The sequence below is a fragment of the Drosophila erecta genome, unplaced genomic scaffold, assembly GCF_003286155.1.
Source record: "Drosophila erecta strain 14021-0224.00,06,07 unplaced genomic scaffold, DereRS2 tig00000000-arrow-pilon, whole genome shotgun sequence".
NCBI classification, from domain to species: domain Eukaryota; kingdom Metazoa; phylum Arthropoda; class Insecta; order Diptera; family Drosophilidae; genus Drosophila; species Drosophila erecta.
The window spans coordinates 23,061,026-23,079,669 of record NW_020825194.1 but is presented as its reverse complement, the minus strand read 5'-3'; the positions used below and the strand labels follow the sequence as shown (position 1 = coordinate 23,079,669).

General features: G+C 41.1%; 1 protein-coding gene across 1 annotated transcript; it reads right to left on the bottom strand.

Annotated features, from left to right (window-relative positions):
• Positions 1-18,323: 18,323 nt before the first annotated feature.
• On the bottom strand, positions 18,324-18,644 carry LOC6553771 (metallothionein-3). Its single transcript, XM_001979402.2, has 2 exons — positions 18,583-18,644; positions 18,324-18,523 (listed from the first exon to the last, which is right to left on the bottom strand). Exons 1-2 carry the CDS (start codon positions 18,605-18,607, stop codon positions 18,417-18,419), a joined length of 132 nt encoding a protein of 43 aa, XP_001979438.1. The 5' UTR covers positions 18,608-18,644; the 3' UTR covers positions 18,324-18,416.

The window sequence follows — 18,644 nt, the reverse complement described above, 5'->3', positions numbered from 1 at the left end:
ATGAAGAAGACCTGAACACTCGGTAAAAAAGCAGGGTAAACAAGGGCAAAAAGGCGGCAGTAGGAAAGCAAAACGAACTGGCTGAAAAGAAAAGCCAACCGCACACAATGCTTTTGAATGTGGGGCCATGGAACAAAAGATGAGCCGAAGACAAAGACACTTGCTCAAGGCAACGCCGTTTCATGGCTTAAGCTCAAGTTCCCTGGGAACCACTCGACTGCACTCCACACACCCACAAGCATCGGCACACACACATCTACCACAACACACACACACCACACACACACACACACACGAGCGTACTCGAACAACAAAGAGTAAGGTCAATCATTGGAATTTTGCCAGTTAATTCGCATACAAAAGGCGGTGGCCCAGAAGAGAACGAAAATAACACGACCTCCTTCTGGCTTTGCAGCCCCTTCTGACCCGCCACGCCCACTGGCATGCTGAGTTTGGCATTTATACTTCCACTTAATTAGGTAATAAATGATTGAAGAAATTATGTCTAGACGTGAGGACAATTCGGGATGCCTTGGCTGAGACTCACACACTCACTACGAATTCATTCATGGCACGTGAGGGGTTGAAGTTGGCGAGTTTCCACACAATCACCCATGCTGTTTTGCGACATCCATTTAAATAGGATTCGCAATTCATTCTCACCGCGCTGAACGTGTTTTCAAAGCCGGCATAAATTGTAAACAATTTCTTTTTGATTCAATTTGTATAACCTGCCGCCGCTAAGTGGCAATGCTTTTATACAAAGCCCCTCACGAGCATATGTATTTATTTCGCATTTCATATGGCATCCAAAGGACGAACGATCCCTGAATCCTGAATAGCAAACTGCGAATGAATCGTAATGAAAGCAGGAACGGGGCGGATACGCGATGCGGGCTTGCCAGTTCATTAATATGGTGCAAATGCTGAAGGTCGATGAAGTAAGCCATGTATTGCTGGTTAAAGGGCACAATAAGAAAATACGTTTAAAAACCTATTACCAAATTGGCAAAAAAGTGAAAAAATACTTGTTCAAAATGAATTTATTTATTTGAACGGTGGCTATACAAAGCGGCTTACTATTAATTAAATATTATTTTTGCCAATGGCAACAAAAGCCACTCTATTTTGGGACTAATAAAAATAGTTTAGTAATTACCAAAACAACAATATGTTCAAATTGCTTTTCATTGACAACCGTTTAAAGTGTAATGTATCCTGTATACAGCTTTATTGCAGGAATTTCAAAGTAAGTAAATAAGAGGGTAAGTGACACTATTTTTTTTCACTGTACAGGAGTAGTCACGGCTGTTGTAGCACGCACATTTATCAGGCGGCGATGATTACGTGGTTGCCATTTTATTGCTAAAACTGTTGCGCCTCCTGCGAGCGCCAGTAGCGCCCTCTCTTTCGCTCCAGTTCGCCCGTCTCTTTCTGCTGGAAAAAGTGGGCCTCTGTCTGTTTGTGACTTTGTTGCCGCTGCTGGCTTTGTTCTACTTGGAATTGCCTTTTATTTTGTGCTAATTGAAGTTGCTGCCATCATAATTTCCCCCAGCACAGCGCCCACTCACCCACACACATGTTTGCCGTTTGACTTTATTGCCGCATCTACGTTCCGCCTGTTTTTGCAATTTTAATTAAAAACGTGTTTATAACAGCGCAAAATGCTGATGAATGAGCAGAATAATTTATTTCGAATATACATGTATAAGTTGAAATAGAAGGCTTAAACAGAACTAAGTGCACTGTGTTGATTGGAAATAGGCTAATTAATGGCAATTTTACATCTTCGTTTAGTAGAACACTTGAAAAGCTTCAACTAACAAGGGAAAAAAAATTGAATTTAATTTTTTCATTTATTTAAGGCCATTTATACAATGCTAACTGAAACAAAAAAAATTGTTTTGAATTCTTTTGAAGATATTTCCTAAAAGAATGTTAAACTATAATTACAAATTTAATTACAATTCCTACGCCCATCTTTTTTTACACTTTATTTTAATTTTGAGTTTTTTGTTCTATTTTGAGCCGAATAAAATATTTCATTAATTGCCAGCCATCGGACAGCCAAAAAAAAGGAGGAATGATTTAATGTTAAGCCGAAATTCCTGGCGACATGGCCTGAAAGTATTCAGCACTTTTCGCTGCAATTTATTGCACATAAGGTGGCGAGCACACCCACACTCTCACACTGCCACTGCCACATTACGAATTCCTTTGCATAACGCTGTGGGGAATGTATATTGCCAGGATGTCGAGGGAAGACCCCGGCCGCAAGGAAATATGCACCAGAGCATCCTCAGCTGGAGACGCCTCAGCTCGAGCTGCAGCTTCAGCTTCTGAAGCAGCTTCTGAACCAGCCTCAGCCACAGCACAAAGAATTCAATTGAATTGATATTCAAATGCGCTTCGCCAGCAGAGGCATCCATTATTTGTCGATTTTACACATGGCACATGGCAAATGTAAGCGAAAAATGCACGAGTCGGAGAAAAAGAAGCCATGCATATAGAGGTATTCCAGGAAAGTGCGAAATCCCAGTTCTAGTTTTCATTAGTGCATTTCCACCCACTCTACGCCACTCCCTCACTCCACCCAGTGATCAGTGAGCCCTTTTTGATGGCTTCGATTGCTCCGGCGGACTGTGAACTATTTTTACGCCATTTGCCAAAAAGCCAGCGAACCAGCACCTTTGGCCCGGGCGAGTACAACAAAACATGGCCAGGACGCAGAGGAGCTGCATTTGCATAACGCGCTTCCCCAAGGAACAAGCAGCAGGGCTGCACAAAAAGAATTGGAATAGTGTGCACTGAAAACAAATTCTTCTTGCAATCGTAATGAGCGAAGAAACGTACATGGCCACATTTGGAAAATGAAGGTGTTTTCAACCAAATAAAATAATAGATGTTTCATAAAGAATTATCTTAAAGTCCAATGACCATATCATCATATATTGTACATGAAATAGGCATAGTACCAAAAAATCGAACTATTTTTACCTTTTCTAAATCTATAAAAGCACAAAGATATATCAGCTGTACTTCTGAATTTTCTCTTTATTTTCATGATAAGACTGAGAGTGTAGTGGCCGAATTAGACGATATTTTCCCCAGTGCATCCCCAAAGACAGATAGACAGGCTCAGGCTGAGCGTTCGATGGGCGCCAGACAAGCAGCCAAGTGCAGAAATAACACAAAATAGATGGCAATGCGATGGGGAAAATAATAGAGGCGGAATGGAACAAAAAGTATATGCAGGATCCTATATACATACGTATGAATGTAAGCAAAAACTGCTAAGGAGCCAAATACTCGAGCATTGCAAACGCGGCAAAGTAGCGAAAATTTGCAAATTGATTGCATTCCTGTGCCTGGGCTTCGGTTCGAGCCAGAGCTCAAATATGAAATCTTGGAGGAGTGCAAATTTTGCACATTTTTTCTGGCAACTTTGGGAATGTGTTTTTTACTCGATTTTTGGTCGACTCCGACTACGATCGAAGGAGTAACCGAATTGGCAAAATAAAAGTCACGGAACTGGGCTTCTGTTGCTAGTTTATTACATTCCTCACTCTTTTTAAGTGCGCCTGCTGCTTATTCGGCGCAAATCGAATTATGCAAATCCTCGGTTTAATTACGGCCAGCAGAGCTCAACATTAAATCAATTTTTCTATTCGTTCGTACATTCTGTCTGGCTGATCCTGATGTTCTCTTGCTTTCTTATTTTATTTGCGTGCATCATAAAATATTCAAGCACTTTGACACACTTTGCCTGCTGGTCAAGGGGTGGGGAATTAGAATATTTGAGAGACAGACACAAAACCCGAACGGAACAAGGCAAATTCTGTTGGCCAACAAAATGACACTTAGTGCAAAAACAGGAGAACACATGCCTAATAAATAATTCAGTGCGCAACAAGCGGACAACAAGCGCACTTGTGGCACCACCGAAACACCATTGGAACACCACTGGAGCACCTCTCCACCATCCTCATCCCCATTCAGCTGTTCAGGCCGGCCATCCATATTCACACTAGATTGAAATCCAGTCGGATGTGTCTGCTCAAGTGTTGCGTGTTATGCGATGTCCTTCAAGACGGACATTACGCCCGAGTCCAGCGGTCCGGAGAGACATATGCGGGTCATTTGCCGGGCGAATGAGCCACGATGAGGGGCAGCATTATATTTGAGGAATGTTGCCACTACAGAGAAATCTCGTTTCGTACAAAAGAAACGAACAATTCAATAAAATAACACGAAAATCTAATACTGGGACACGGAAATGCTTTTAGTCTGGCCAAAACTCGTCAAAATATAAACCGACCGCCTACTCAACCCACTAAGCACCATTTCAATTCGTGTTGTATCTGTGTTTTTAAGTGCGTATCCAACAGATTCACCTTTGTCTTGCCATGCATAGCTCATGCTAATAAGCCGCTACCGTTATGATTTATTAGTGCACGAGTTTTATTGATATTACAGACCTGGGAATAAGCAGGAAAATAATTTTGTCAGAGGTCATAAAAGTGAAAGATGATCCCAGAAAAAATCATTTAGCATCATGATTAAAATAAATCATAATGTATAGGCCCGATGAGTAAGCAGAGGGGTCTGGAAAAGGGCCAGAGTGAAACTAAGCGAACATATGCAAGTGAAAAGCGGCATTACGTATACGCCACGTAGCCGACCACGTCCAAGACCAAACACACAGACGGCAGCAAACAGGCTAAATGCAAACAGGCAAACAAAAATGATTTATAAATTGGGAAGACGTGCATAAAATGCTGAGCACAAAAAAATTTCCACTGCATACGTAATGAGCCTCGATGATTCCCAGACCAGAACAAAATCCTGGCTGGACGGGGCCAGAAAGTGGCATTTAAATGCGCGCATTTATTCACTTATAAATGCTACAAATAAAAATATGCTAAGGGAAATATGCTAAAAAGTCAGACCAGTAAAGAGCAAAAATAAAAATGAAAAACAGGCGAAAAGCAAACCGGGCCAAGTGTGTGTGGTTGAAACTTAGTGCACAAAGTGCCATAATTGTGTGTGTCTCCCGGCCTTATCCCATCTTTAAATCTCATTTGGCCTGCAGCAGCAGGGGAATTCCTACAAAATTTTTAACTAAAAAGAAGAGAGGAGGCGGGGCAGCCAGAAGAGAAACCACTTTCTGGCACGGTGGCTTGGTTACTGCCAGGCAAAAGTAGCTGTTGGCTGTTAGAAGCACGAAGGAAGCTGGCCAGAGATACTATCACCATGCCATGCATGTCGCTTCACACCAGCACAACCCACACACACACACACACACTCACACTCACACTCACTCACACCAATACTCACACGCATGGAACGCACGCACATATGCCATGAATTTCATTTAGTTCGTACGTGTGTGCGTTAGTTAATATTGCCCACGTTGTGTGCCTGTGTCTGTGCGCCTTTAAATTACCTCAACCATAAAGTAAACTTGCCAGGACTCAGAACACACACTCACACACAGGCACACAGGCATGGCAATATGTTGTTGATGGCATTTTAAAGATGCTTTGGCTTTGAGGAATATTTTAATTAGTTTAAGTCACCTTTGCAATGGCAATAAAGTGCCACCCACCGAGATAACTGCAAATAATGAACCAATCACAAAACAATCAAAGTTAGAACCACCTAAAGATAAAATTTAAGTACGGATGGAGTGTCCTGTATCTAAGAATCACTGCACCGGAATGAATTTTCTTACATAAATAGATTTCAATTAAAAGCATATTTTATGTTGAATATTTGGTGTCTTAATGTATTTAAAATGGGATTTGTTTGGTTTTGGAATTTCTTGAACAAAGCCCAAATAATTTAAAGGCTTAAAGTAATCCAACTGTATGAAACAATATACGAAGTTCATAATTCACGGCATACTTTTAGACACCTCCTCAAGTTGGTGCAGTAAAAGTGAAGTTGGGTTTTAAGATGGTTCTGAGGGTCGAGCTGCCTTATTATTTCCTGTGTGGCATAGCTGAAAGTGCATAAAATGCAGCAATTTTCCCGGCACTCTTTAACAGCTGGCATGTGTCTTAGAGGGCGAAAAACATCAACCAACTCATCCAGCGTGTCTGTGGGAAATTTCGTTGCATATTAAAAGCATGCCCGACGCTCCTCGGTCAGGATCTTTTGGCCAGGCCAATGATGATAATGCGGCACACGTGCACTAAAATGCAAGGACTTGAAATATTTATAAGCTGACTGGCAGATAAATCAGAGGCGCCTGAACTCAAGCTGTTGTGCCAGCCAGAAGGACTAAATGAAGAAAAATGAAGCGCGGCGTGCTGCAGGTTTTAGGCAAGAAACTGTCAAACTGCCAGCAGGCAAAATCCACTGGCCTGATCCAAAGTGGCGGTCGGAGTGGCTGGCTGCACTTTGCCAATGGGTCCTTCTCCCAGATTGATGCTGCCAAAGGAAGTTGGGCCAGAACCGAAGTAAGGTCAAAATTTATGCGCGACAGGGCGAACGGAAAGTGGCGAAAGTGTTGACAGAGTGCATGGTGATGATGTGTCTAAATATTTTATGTCGCCAAAGATGCGCATAAATATTTGAGTGCCTAAACGTGTTGCGAACTCCCAAAGCGCTTCATTAGCCGCAGTGTCGTACTATTGACTATCGAACATGGAATCTGGAAAAGAGATGGTAGTTTACTTAAAGTTCAAATATTAATTTGACGTGTTCAGCAACTGCGTTTATTAAATCAATGTCTGTAGCGCATTAGTCTATTTAATTGATTTTATAAGGCCTTTTAATCTCTCCTTTCAACAGTTCGTCGGAATGAAATATTACATTTCACACTGGATCTATTTAATTGAAAGCTAACTTAATAATAACTTAAATAAATATTTCTTCCGTTTTTCCTTGTTTATTTTAAAATATGGAAACGGCCTTAATTTAAATACGCTTAATTTTAAGAGAATTATCAATTTTACATAATTAAATTAATTTTCTATTTAGCATTGTCATCACCACCATCAGTAAACAGCCAAATACACATAAAATTAATATGTCTAATCTAAAATTTCCCTTAAATGGAGGAAAACATCTTAACGGCCCAACTTATACAGACCCCGGACTCCGGGCACCACATCGCGTACACCAAACCCCGGACATCAAGGACCACGGACCACGGACTTTACACGGAAGTCGAATGAGCTGGCTCTAAAAAGTAAGCAATTTCTCCCACACCCTCTCGGTAATAAGAGAAATGTTGAATTTTCATTTTACTCACCTGGAGTTTTTACAGAAAGAATTCGGTACGAGGAGCCTAAATAAAAACAAGAAAGAACGCTTTCCTCGACTATCAGATACTCTTTACGCAGTTAGTGAAGGTACGAACGAGGAACTTCAACATTTATTGGCACATCGATAGCAAGTTGTAAAAAACTAATAAAAATGGACAAATAGATAGATAGCAAATATAAAACAAATTCGATAGATTGTTCAATGTGTGGTAGTGGCAGTTTTGGGTGGTTTGTAAGCGTTAGAGTGGGCGTAAAAATATACAAGACTAATACAAAATGAAAACAAATCCAAACATTTTTCAAAAGTGTGGGCTTGCCAGTTCTGAAGCAAACACTGCATAAGCCTTACTAGAATCTCCATTCTTTATCTCAACTTCCTAGCTTTCATGGTTTCCGAGATCAAACATGACCACATCAACTCAACTAGTAATCCTGATCACTACTTGTTACATACATTTCAACGAATCCAGTATACCCTATTACTCTACAAGTGACGGGTAAAAAATATGTAGCATTTCGATATTTTGTTACGAAAATGGGCCCCAAGGCGGGAAGTGCCAGCTGTAAAGCACAAGCAAAAATGGAAGCCCAAAGAACTATACTTAGAAGCAAGCTGCGTTGCTAGGCAGCGACCAAGTCCATGGATCCGTGAGAACCACCTTGCCCAACGCTTACTTACATGTCAATTGTAAATTGTTTTTCATGTTATCGTTTTTTCGCCCGCTCTATGGTGTACACTTTTCACTTTAGTGATTTGTTGTGCTCTTTGTTTATTCGAGAAATCGAAAACATGTCAAGCACTTGCCGTATATTGTATATTGGGGCATGTGTGTCGGCGCCTGTTCGGATAAGTATGCAAATTCCCCCAGGTGGCTCACACTGACTGAATGCCGGGGATTGTAAAGTGACAGCGATATCTGGGGATGGGAATGGGAATGGGAATGGGAATGGGCTCTGTGGACAAATCCCTCCTTCTAGGCATACAGAATTCCATCCGAAAAAAATGGGAAATGAGGAAATGTATCAAATGTCAATCTAATTTCATTTTTACGCTCGACCAGCTCTGCAGGAAGCCGCTGCTGCCTTACACTTATATATAGATTTCTCAACAATTTGACAAATCGTATGTTGACATTTGCTGACGTCGCTCACACACACTCACTCACCCACACTTTTACCCCGCACACACTCACACACCAACGTACGTGACAAAGAGTACAAATCGGGATATCCCCATTGATATCTCGCAAAATGGCAGAAGGGGCGACAACAATCCCAAATCACTGATGACGCCAATGGATGGCAACTGTAAAACCCAATGAATTGGAAAATGTTTTGTTAGCTTTCCCATCATCACTCAAACAGGTGAAAAGGGAGGAATTCATGTGATCACAAAAGCATTGCCTAAATGGCCGAACCAAATTGATTCGTTGGCCGAACGAGTTCTTCGAATTAAATAATTATGTTTCAATAAGGGTATACAAAACGATTTAGACAAAAACTAGGGGCTCGCTCTAAATAAGAATTCAAATTCGAATTGAACAGAAGGTGAACAGAGGATAGAGGACAAAAGATTGATAAAAAGATTTGGAATTTACGGATGCAGGTAAAATACGCATGCCCACATGCTCGCATTCAACAAATTTAATGCATACAAATAAAATGAAAGTAAATTGATTTATCTGGGGCGCAAGGATACTTCCAGAGGGAAAAACAGCGAATTGGAAGGAGTAGCCTGAAGGGTCCGTTCCATTCACCGGGGACACATTAGCCGTGGTCCCTCCTACACACATGCGAATGCAAATGACTACCCGAAAAAGTATAGTATGAAGTCCATGTATTTGTTTTCGTAAGATTTGTTTATATTCAATTTTTTAACGGGTTTGAATAATTTAAATAGAAATCATTTGTTTTTAAATTTAACAGGAAAAATATTAAGCTAAAGTATACCTACTATGGCCATAATTTAATATTTATATTATTAAAGATCTAAAGCTAATTCTCTTCGAACTCACAAGTTATAAGACTTCAGTGGATATTATGCCATTTTAGAAATGTATAGAATGTCATATTATTTTGTAATTTCATAGAACATAAAATTTTTAGGTCATATCTTGACCTGCTCACGCAACAGTTTTCAATAAACCAAAATCGTATTTTTATGTAGCTCAGAAAACAACACGCAACGCGGAAACGGAAAACTCCGTGTATTTTACTATTATTTTTCCAGTGCACACGCGACTCACACACGCATGCTAATATGCTCGTAAAAAGGCAATTTCCACAAATTCAACGCACCTCAGCCACCTCACGCATTTGTTTTTGTATTTGTTTTCCTTTTTAGGGAGGGGTAGGGGGTTGGTGTTTCAGAAGGACGAGAGCCGCTAACTCAATTTTCTATTTGCAAAAATTTCTGGTTCCATTGTGGCTGGCCCTGAGGTCAGAAGGACGCATGAGGTGGGATGAAGGTGGGCGGAAGGTGGGTGGGGGCGGGATTCGGGCACCACCCCCTGTCCATTTGGCCACCAGCAGGCATAACTTATGCCACAGATACACACGCACACGACCGCGTTTTGCATACAATATGTCGGTGTGGGTCCCAGCATACATTTATTTCAATTTTTACAACTCGGATGCCATTCCTCGCGCACTCCTCTCCCCGCCTTCCCCCGCGATTTTCCGCCGGTTTTCCCTCAGTTATTTCCCCCAAACTGCCGGTGGCGCTCTTAATGCGCTTTAAGGCTTCGACATTGGCTTTCGTATCGTTGGCGGTTCTTCGTCTGCTTTACGATTACGTTTTACAAGATTTGCATAAACACTTTTATCGAAATATAAATGACTTAAAGTGCTTTGAATATATCAGCATGTAGTATGCCCTTCTTCCGAACACATCAGCTAGCTAATTGATGTTGAGCTGCATAACAATAAGTTGGTATCATTTGAATTTACGATAAAACTAGCATTTATGAGTACTTTCAAGAGTTGAGTTGTCAGCTTCCTCTCTGCCCGAATATCTTATATTACACATACGCACATATAGAGTACTCTTTTTTCGTGGAACTTACAAATCATTCCTCAAACTGAATTTTCTTCGCTTCGCCTTCATGAATTTTGCAATTCTCGGGCGTCACATTACGCGCTCCTTTATGGCGTCACTTTAACGAGCTATCAGTCCCGAGCTTTGTTTGGCCAAAGGTATATTAAAAGGGATACGGCTATTGGCCGAAGGATATTGGCTAGGCCGGAGTGGGAGGACTTCTCAAGGCGTTTAGTAAATTTCACAGTCGAGCTAAATAACTCAGTGAACGAGAACTTGCTATGGAAATAAATCGAGATAAAGAATTGACGTTGGCTGCTCATGCCTTGTATTCCTATAATTAAATGAAATTGACAATCGTTCAAATAATTTATTAAAATGGAAAGGAAAGAAAACCATTTTTAATGTAAAAGACCCGACTTCATCTGGTGTAAATGTAAGATTCTTAAAATAAATGCCAACCAAATCATTTTTGTGCATATCATTGATTCTTAGATGAATATGATGAATATTGTTTAATATTATGAAATATAAAACCAATTACTTACTTAAACTACTATAATAACTATGAGAAATAGAAATCCCGATAAGGTATATAGTGATAATAATACTGCTACTGATAACTGATTATATTAACTGGTAATCAAATATGGTACTGGACTTAAATTATTGGCAGACTACTATGGTAATTCCCCCATCAGAAATAAGGCTGTGCTATCAAGAAACTGATTCTAATTTCACAGGGCCCACTTTTCGGGCAGTAATTCCCCAGAGCGATTCTGGATATCCGGCAATGAGATGCATAATAAAAAACGCCAATGACAACAAACTAACAAAAGTCAAAGCAATTGTAATAAATGACAGTCAGACATCTGCCAAGTGGCCAAAGGACGAGGACGTGGGCGGTTACTTGGCAAATGCCAGCTCGGCAAATCCTCGCCAGCTTCCGACTTCCCACCACCGCCTCCAATCTCCCGGCCAGTGATATCCACTCCGAACGGCGTCCCCGGATGGTTGGGAAATTTTCTAGCATTTTAGCATCATTAGCATTGATTTATGATTAAGTTCAACCTCAATTTTCAGTTAAATCGTTTTCCCTGCCAGCCTCGTTTGGCGCTTGTGCGTCCTTCCCCCTTTTCTTGGCTAGGGATTCTGGTGGAAACTTGCGAACTGTTTGGGGTTTGGGGTTTGGGGGAATTTCCGAGTTGCCTGGGGAAGAGGCTGGGGGGCAGGGAACTCCACTAAGGAGGCTGGAAAAACGTCGAAAACAAGAAATCAGAAAATCAGAAGTAGCTGCGATTCTCACAATCGGACGCACTGATGTGTATAATGATCTTTAGCTGGGATTTAAAACGGATAATAAATAATAAAAATACATGGCGATAGGGAGGCTGAATGGGATGGGGCAGTTCTGAAAGGAATGCGAGCTAAATGTAAGTCGGCGCGTTCGCTTATAAAAAATGAATCGTTAAAAGGCCGCACAACGAGAAACGGGAAGGAATATAAATGTTCGTTGCCACAACAAATCAAAAAACGTAAGGCCAGAAACGGAAAAATAACACAATATGCGGGAAATGTAAGTCGCAAATGGAAGACAAAGCTTGACAATGGCAATGATATATTATGGACCACTGTCTGCAGCCAGTTTTCCCCTCCTCAAATATGGCCGAAAATATTAGGCCGCACTGAAATTGAAATGGAAACAGAAATTGAAATAGATAGAAACTTTAATGACGAGTCCTGCTTGTACCCACAAACAGATATGAATGGTACTTTGCCCTGTTGTGAGTTGAACAAATGGAGCCGACAATATACTATAGCTACAGCTTCATAATCTCAGACGGCAACAACTACATTTGAATAATGTTGTTCAATAAACTGAATTGCTTTCATTCATCCAGTATTTGCAATCCCATTGATTTCCAGCGCCAAAGGAACCTCACATCGTTGGCTGGCATTTTTCTCGATTTAAACGACTGAAAGAGCGAAAAGGCACAGACACAGCCGCCGCACAGCGGCATTGAAATATGGAATAAGTTAAAAGGATTTATTAACTTTTAAAAGCTTCGCACACAACAATGCAAAAGGTCCAACAGCCAGCGAGAAAAGGACAATATTGAATGCTGACTTCGGAAAATGCCGAAGGTACTCGCTATCAGAATGTCAGCAGGGCGCCTTTAAAGTGAATCGAATGTGCGATGCATACAGCCGCTTCACGGCCCTTTGTCGCTCCATCGGAAATTGCTCATACGCGGAGTGAAAATAAGCCAACGGTGCGGATGAAAAATGCACAATGCTGATGATCTGCAGGCATTCTCAGTCATTCCCAATGTCAGCGGGCTTCCTCATGAGACTGAGTGGAGTAATGCACTGAGAAGGTGATTGAAGTCCAGAGGAAAACAGCAGGTGGAAATTAGCTGAGGGGTAAAGCATGCAGAACTGTTAAGATCCTACTGTATTATTATTTAGCACATTTTCATTTTAAATTGCGACGTATTATTTCAAAATATTTGCACTTTGTTATCGTCAGCTTGTACAAAACAACAAACAACTGTATTTCCGATATAAATATTTCAGACACACTAATTTTCATTTAAAACCACTGCCAGTATTCATAATTTTGTTGTATCAAGCTCTCACCAGCGAAAAAATCAAATCTAGCCTCTGCTGAAGTGCCCCATAAATCAAATCTCTAAACAAACTCGCCGGGTCGGCTCTAGGGGTAAATGCACATAAAATGTGCACTTCGTTCTGGCTGGGGCAATACCATATATTCTTTATACAATAAACATCACACACACTCTTGCAGAGAGGGGCTTTGGCTGGTGCCACCATATTCGTGAATAAATTGTGCTGCCAATAAAAAATATAGCAAACTCAAACAAAAATGCACACAAAGCACATAAATTGGCTTCCTGTCGCCAAGGCAGCGACTTATTCGATGCGACCCTCAACCCACCACAAACCACTTGCACCACCGAATCCGAGGCAGAAACCCACTGGCTGCGGAAAAAATAAACTGACTGCAACTCCTGCTGGTGCACGTGAATCAACCAAACAGGAAACAACCAAACAGCAGCTACTTTCCGCTCATGGTCAGAAGCAGGCACACTTGAAAAATAAATCGGCATAAGTCTTGCATTCACTATGTAAGGAAATCGAACATCGAAATCGAGTGTGGTATGCATTTCTTGAATATTTGTCATCCCAAAAAAGGGATTAATAAAGTTCCAAATCGAATTGTTATTCGAATAATATAATAATAATAATATTCGAAACTAGTAAGGTTTTCAGAAGATATATAGCTTACTAAGGAAATAGCTTAAGAAATCACATATGTGATTTTCTGGTTCTCAAAGTTTCAAGCCACACTTTGCCCTAAGACGGACGCATTTTCTAGCAGTGCACACTTTGAATTAAACACTTTTTATGCGCTGCCTTTGTGATGCTGCTGCTCCAGTGCAGCTCTCAATGGAAATTAGCACACTTTTCACATTTTCTCTTTGAGTGTCTGGCGCTGGCGATTGCAGTTTTTAATCCATTTTCGCTCCCTTTTTGGCGCGGTACTGTTCGTAAATTCAAAAGTTCGGAAGCTGTTAATAATGTCGACAGGCGCACGACACAAGTATTTCATTAGAGGAAAAGGATTCCCTTCCCATCTCATCACTTTTCCAGCGGAGCAGAGCAGCGTTTCCTCTAATTTTCAATTTGGCTTTTGCCCGAGTTTCGTGCACGAAATGTTCGCGCGTGTCGTGATATCTGTTCAAAAGCAATTACACAATCGCTCCAATGGCAAATGAAAGAAAAACTAATTAAATCCTTTGTCCAGCGTTTTGTCATACAAAAAGCAGGAGGTGCAAGCGGGGGGCGGGCAGCAGCAAAGTACTCGCACTCGCAGTACCAAAATAGACAGTACCGTTGCCCAACTATTTAGCTGAGTTTTTCCAAGCGGGCATTTGCATTTCTTAACAATCTAGTATCTGTAGCTCTATGCAAATCAAATCTGCAATGCGCCAAGCGCCCTGTTCTCTATTCTATGTTAATGTGATCGATATCCTTTCGATTTCAGCATAAATGGCGCATCAGCGGCATCCATCTTGATGTAAGTGGGATTACGGCTGAGCCCGTGGCAGAACAATGTCATCGACAATCGACCAGGACCTTCGCGAATGGAGAAGGCAGTGGCAGACGGATGGCAGTCATAAATCCCGCACTGGCTTCAAGCCCATTAGGCTAAAAGAGTGGCCAGTGAGTTGGCAAAGTGTCTGCGGCAGGTGCATTCCCTGCTCCGCCCGGCGCCCCCGCTGCATTGATTTATGCCAATCACGATTCGCTAATAACTCAGCGGGTCCACCGATGTCGCTCCTCCACTTGGATGCTGCTGTTCCGTTCCTGATGCTGTCATAATGGCAGCAATTTGAGGGTTAAATTGGATATGCTTCAAGCGATGACAAAGTTGGTCACGTGCTGATTTTTATACCCCCTGTACTTTAGTCTACAGGGTATGTTCTGTTTTCAATCTAGATAATTATCTAATTAGATCACTACCTGGTCCCATGATATTGCTCATACTCAGATTTACAGAAAATGAACGTGATATTGTTAGTAAACACTTTCAGCGTTCCTCCATCAATTAGTTCCCTTTGGATTTGAAAAGCCTCCATCAACTGTTAGGCAAATCGAATTCCATAGTAGGTATCTCGCAGTCCTTACCCTCATTTGATTCTATCCCCTTTTCCGTTGCTACTTGTAAACGGTTCCACATAATTGATGTTTCATTAGCATCATCTTTTTGTCTGCTTAAAGGACATTTGCCATGCAAATTTTCATTCCGGGCGCCCTCATCGAACGCACTTTAAACTTGATACCTTGGCAATTAGAAAGGTCAATCGAATAATGATGACGATGCTAATGATGACTATAATGCTGATGCTGATGGCACTCATAAAAACTTAAATTCCTGCACCACACCCACACACTCAGATGGCCGTGGCGCCCTTGCAGCACTTGGGAAAATCGAACTTTTGAACCCACACACACACAGACACAGCGACACAATAAAATGGGAAAATTTCATAAATGAACAAGGATTCAACATCAATTTATGACATAATGATATTTGAGTGGGGCAAATTGCGTTAGCCCAATGTATGTGGGGAATGAGTGGGGAACCTAAGCAAGTTATGTATACACGAGTATATTTTCCACCGTTTTTTCTCCTATTTGTGTGTGGGTCACAACCTTCTTCTTGGCTTCTTGGCATGCTTGTCCCGGCGATTTGGCTTCGTTTTATGTAAATTATGGGATTATATTGTGATTTAGAATGGGTTACAATTGGAGCTTAGGGAGCGCATTAGACGCATTAGCCGCATTAGACGCATTGATAGGGCGTTAAGGTTAATTTAAGGTTGTATGCGGTGCCCATTAAATTGAAGCACACTCTCCGTAAGCGCGTTATTTTCGAAAGCCCCTTTTCCGCCGCACTCAAGTGATTAATAGCCGAAAAACTTGTTTTCTAATTATTTAACACCCGAAAACTACGACAATTAATTATGTGGCTGAACAATGAAGCCCCTGACGGACATTGTGGGTGACAAGCACACACACAAAACGCAAAGAGCTTACACATTGCTACTACAACAATAAATTTTATTGTGCAGCTCACCCACGCACACACAAGCAACCGCACACACACACATAGAGACATTCAACATTGTTGCTACGAATTTTGTATAGGACATTTTTTGCTCCTGTTTTTTTGTTTTTTGGGCTGGCAAATGAAATTGTAGAGAAATGCACACGCAGAAAAGCAGTTGCACACACAAGCAACTGCAAAATATTCTGTGCATCAGAAACTAGACTCTTATACTCTTGTTTTAAGAATGAATCTCAATCACAATATCCTCTAATAGCTTTCAGATATTATGGGTAAGTCCTTTAATAGTTAAGCAGCATTAAATACTAATTATTGATATACGTATCTCAAGTCTATAGGTAGAACATTCCATATCAGTTTCAAAGATATTTTTCATTTTTTACAATGTACATGCAATACGTTATTTATTTTAGGATCACCGTATAATACTTCAAAATCACTGACGGTACACTGTGGGTGAATTAGTAAATTATATACAAATCAATTGATTTTTATGTAATGAATTAAATACGTAAATAATGCAACTAAATTGAGCATGATAATGTCTTCAACCCATTTTTAATCACTCTTAATAGGCTTAAACATCAGCATATTTAATGTAAACCAATACCAAAATGTTTTTTCCCCGATGTCATTTTTTCGCCAGCAAATTCCCGCTATGGAAATTTCGAGTTTCCTATACAAATTCGGCAACACACAGATACAGATACACATTCATTGCATTGCACTGCAGTTGGGTTAATTGTTTTTAGGCATGCAGAAATACACAGATACGAGAGAGAGAAGCTGGAAAGAATCATTTAATGGCATCGCACATTCATTTGAAACTTTTTAATTAAACAGAATACTGTGACAAATTATTTTAACGAGCTTTTCGCATTGCAAATTGAAAATGAGGGTTGCTTTAAAGACCTCGTCGTTCAAGTGTCAACCCAAAAAGGCGTAAAGCCAAAAAACACAATATCAGGGGCTGTAGGGATTCCACAATCAACAAAACCAAAACCAAAAAAAAATAAGAATAAGAATCCAAAATTAAACAACAAAGAACTGCCCGCGAAATCTGCTTAAAACAATTATTTCAGAATAATTGGCTTTAATTGCTGCCAGCATCTTCAGCCTCGACGACGTCGTCGGCCAAGAGGGAAAACTTATGGCCAAGTGTAGGTCATAATGGCATCTATCAGTGGGTGAAGGAGGGGCGGTCGGGGGCTAAGGGGGCCGGGAGCGGAAACAAGCAATTTTGCGGCAAAGTTACGAGTGCCACAGACAAGAAAAACAAAAACGTGGCGATAAGAAAGCCTGGATGGCTCCAAAGTGTGCAAGTTTTCATTCTCCTGGCAAAGTAACTCAACAAGTTCATGCCTCAGATATGGCCAATTTTATAATTAACCGACTTTGTTTAAGATTTTGTCTGCTCGTATGGCAGGAGCAGAACTTTAAAGTTTACGGCCGAACTAAAGGCGTATATCATCTTGCATCAGTGCAAAAGGGACGCTCCAGTTGATAGAACCATTTAAAAAGGGTAAAGCCATTAGGACCGCAAAACACCAAACCACTGGGGGTAAACAATGTTGTGAAAGGACCTGCAAAAAGTGGAAACTGTTTATTGTGTTCAAGTCGAAAGTCCAAACTCACCCTAATTGCTCGAGCACACCTCGCAATGGCCCTGCAAGATTAATGATGGAATTAAAAACCAAGCCGTGTACTTGTGTGTGCGTCGGACATTGCACTTAATTAAAAATGTTTGCCTAAATTATGTACAGACAATTAGAGAGGCAGACGGCCCAGACAGGCATTTCCGCAATTTGCGGTTAGAATTTTTCCCAGCCCGCCGCCGAAGTTCATTGTGTTGGGAGTGAAACATGAGTTTTCCTCGCCGCCAAACTCACTTACCGCGCTTATTAGGAGGGCAATCTGGCTGGAAAAAGTCCTTAAGTGGCCGACGCCTCATATTTTCATTCTTCCTGTTCCTTTTCCCGTTTCGGTTACTTTTGCTGTGAGAGCAGGGCTAATTAATTGCTTAAACAATTGCTCTCCTAATGGCAGCCGCATTATTGTCGGCCCCCGTTGCGTATACTTAATGCGCGAAATTATTTCACGCTCACTTACAAGTGTCACAATTTCGAGCTGTGTCCTCGTCGCTGCAAATGAGACCGCATAAATTTTGCAACCATGCAATGCCGCCTGCCGCCTGCCACGCGCCACAAATGCAATAATTGCGCATTTTGCAATGCGACCCTGGCCAAATGTGTGACACTTGGCCAGAAGAGGACTTAGCCTCTGGGCCACACACGCCATAATGCCATGGTAAATATTTGTCCTCGACATACGGAGCACCAAATTGTAATTAAGCGAATTTCATTTCTGACAGAAACTGATATGTTGGTGAGCTTTGCTGCTTACACACGGCCTTTCATTTATTGGTTTTCAATCAATCGATCGGCTTAAGCTACTTGGTCTTGCAGCACTGATCCTTGGGCCCGTTTTTGCACACGCACTTGCAGTCCTCGTTGCAGGCACAATTGTCGCCGCACTTGGTGTCCTGGCACTTGCAGTCTGAAAATCAGGATTTCTTTAATTGATTTCCTTTATTTTACATCTAGTTATTAACTTACTAGTTCCGCAGCCTTTGCAAACCATTTTGATCGTTTATTTTGTTTTGATTGGGGAATGTTTT

Excerpts from the sequence above, each read along its gene's own strand:
- LOC6553771 (XM_001979402.2), bottom strand. The coding sequence starts at position 18,607 with ATGGTTTGCAAAGGCTGCGGAACTA. Across the intron at positions 18,524-18,582 it reads TTGCAAAGGCTGCGGAACTA|ACTGCAAGTGCCAGGACACC; the intron begins GTAAGTTAATAA and ends CCTGATTTTCAG.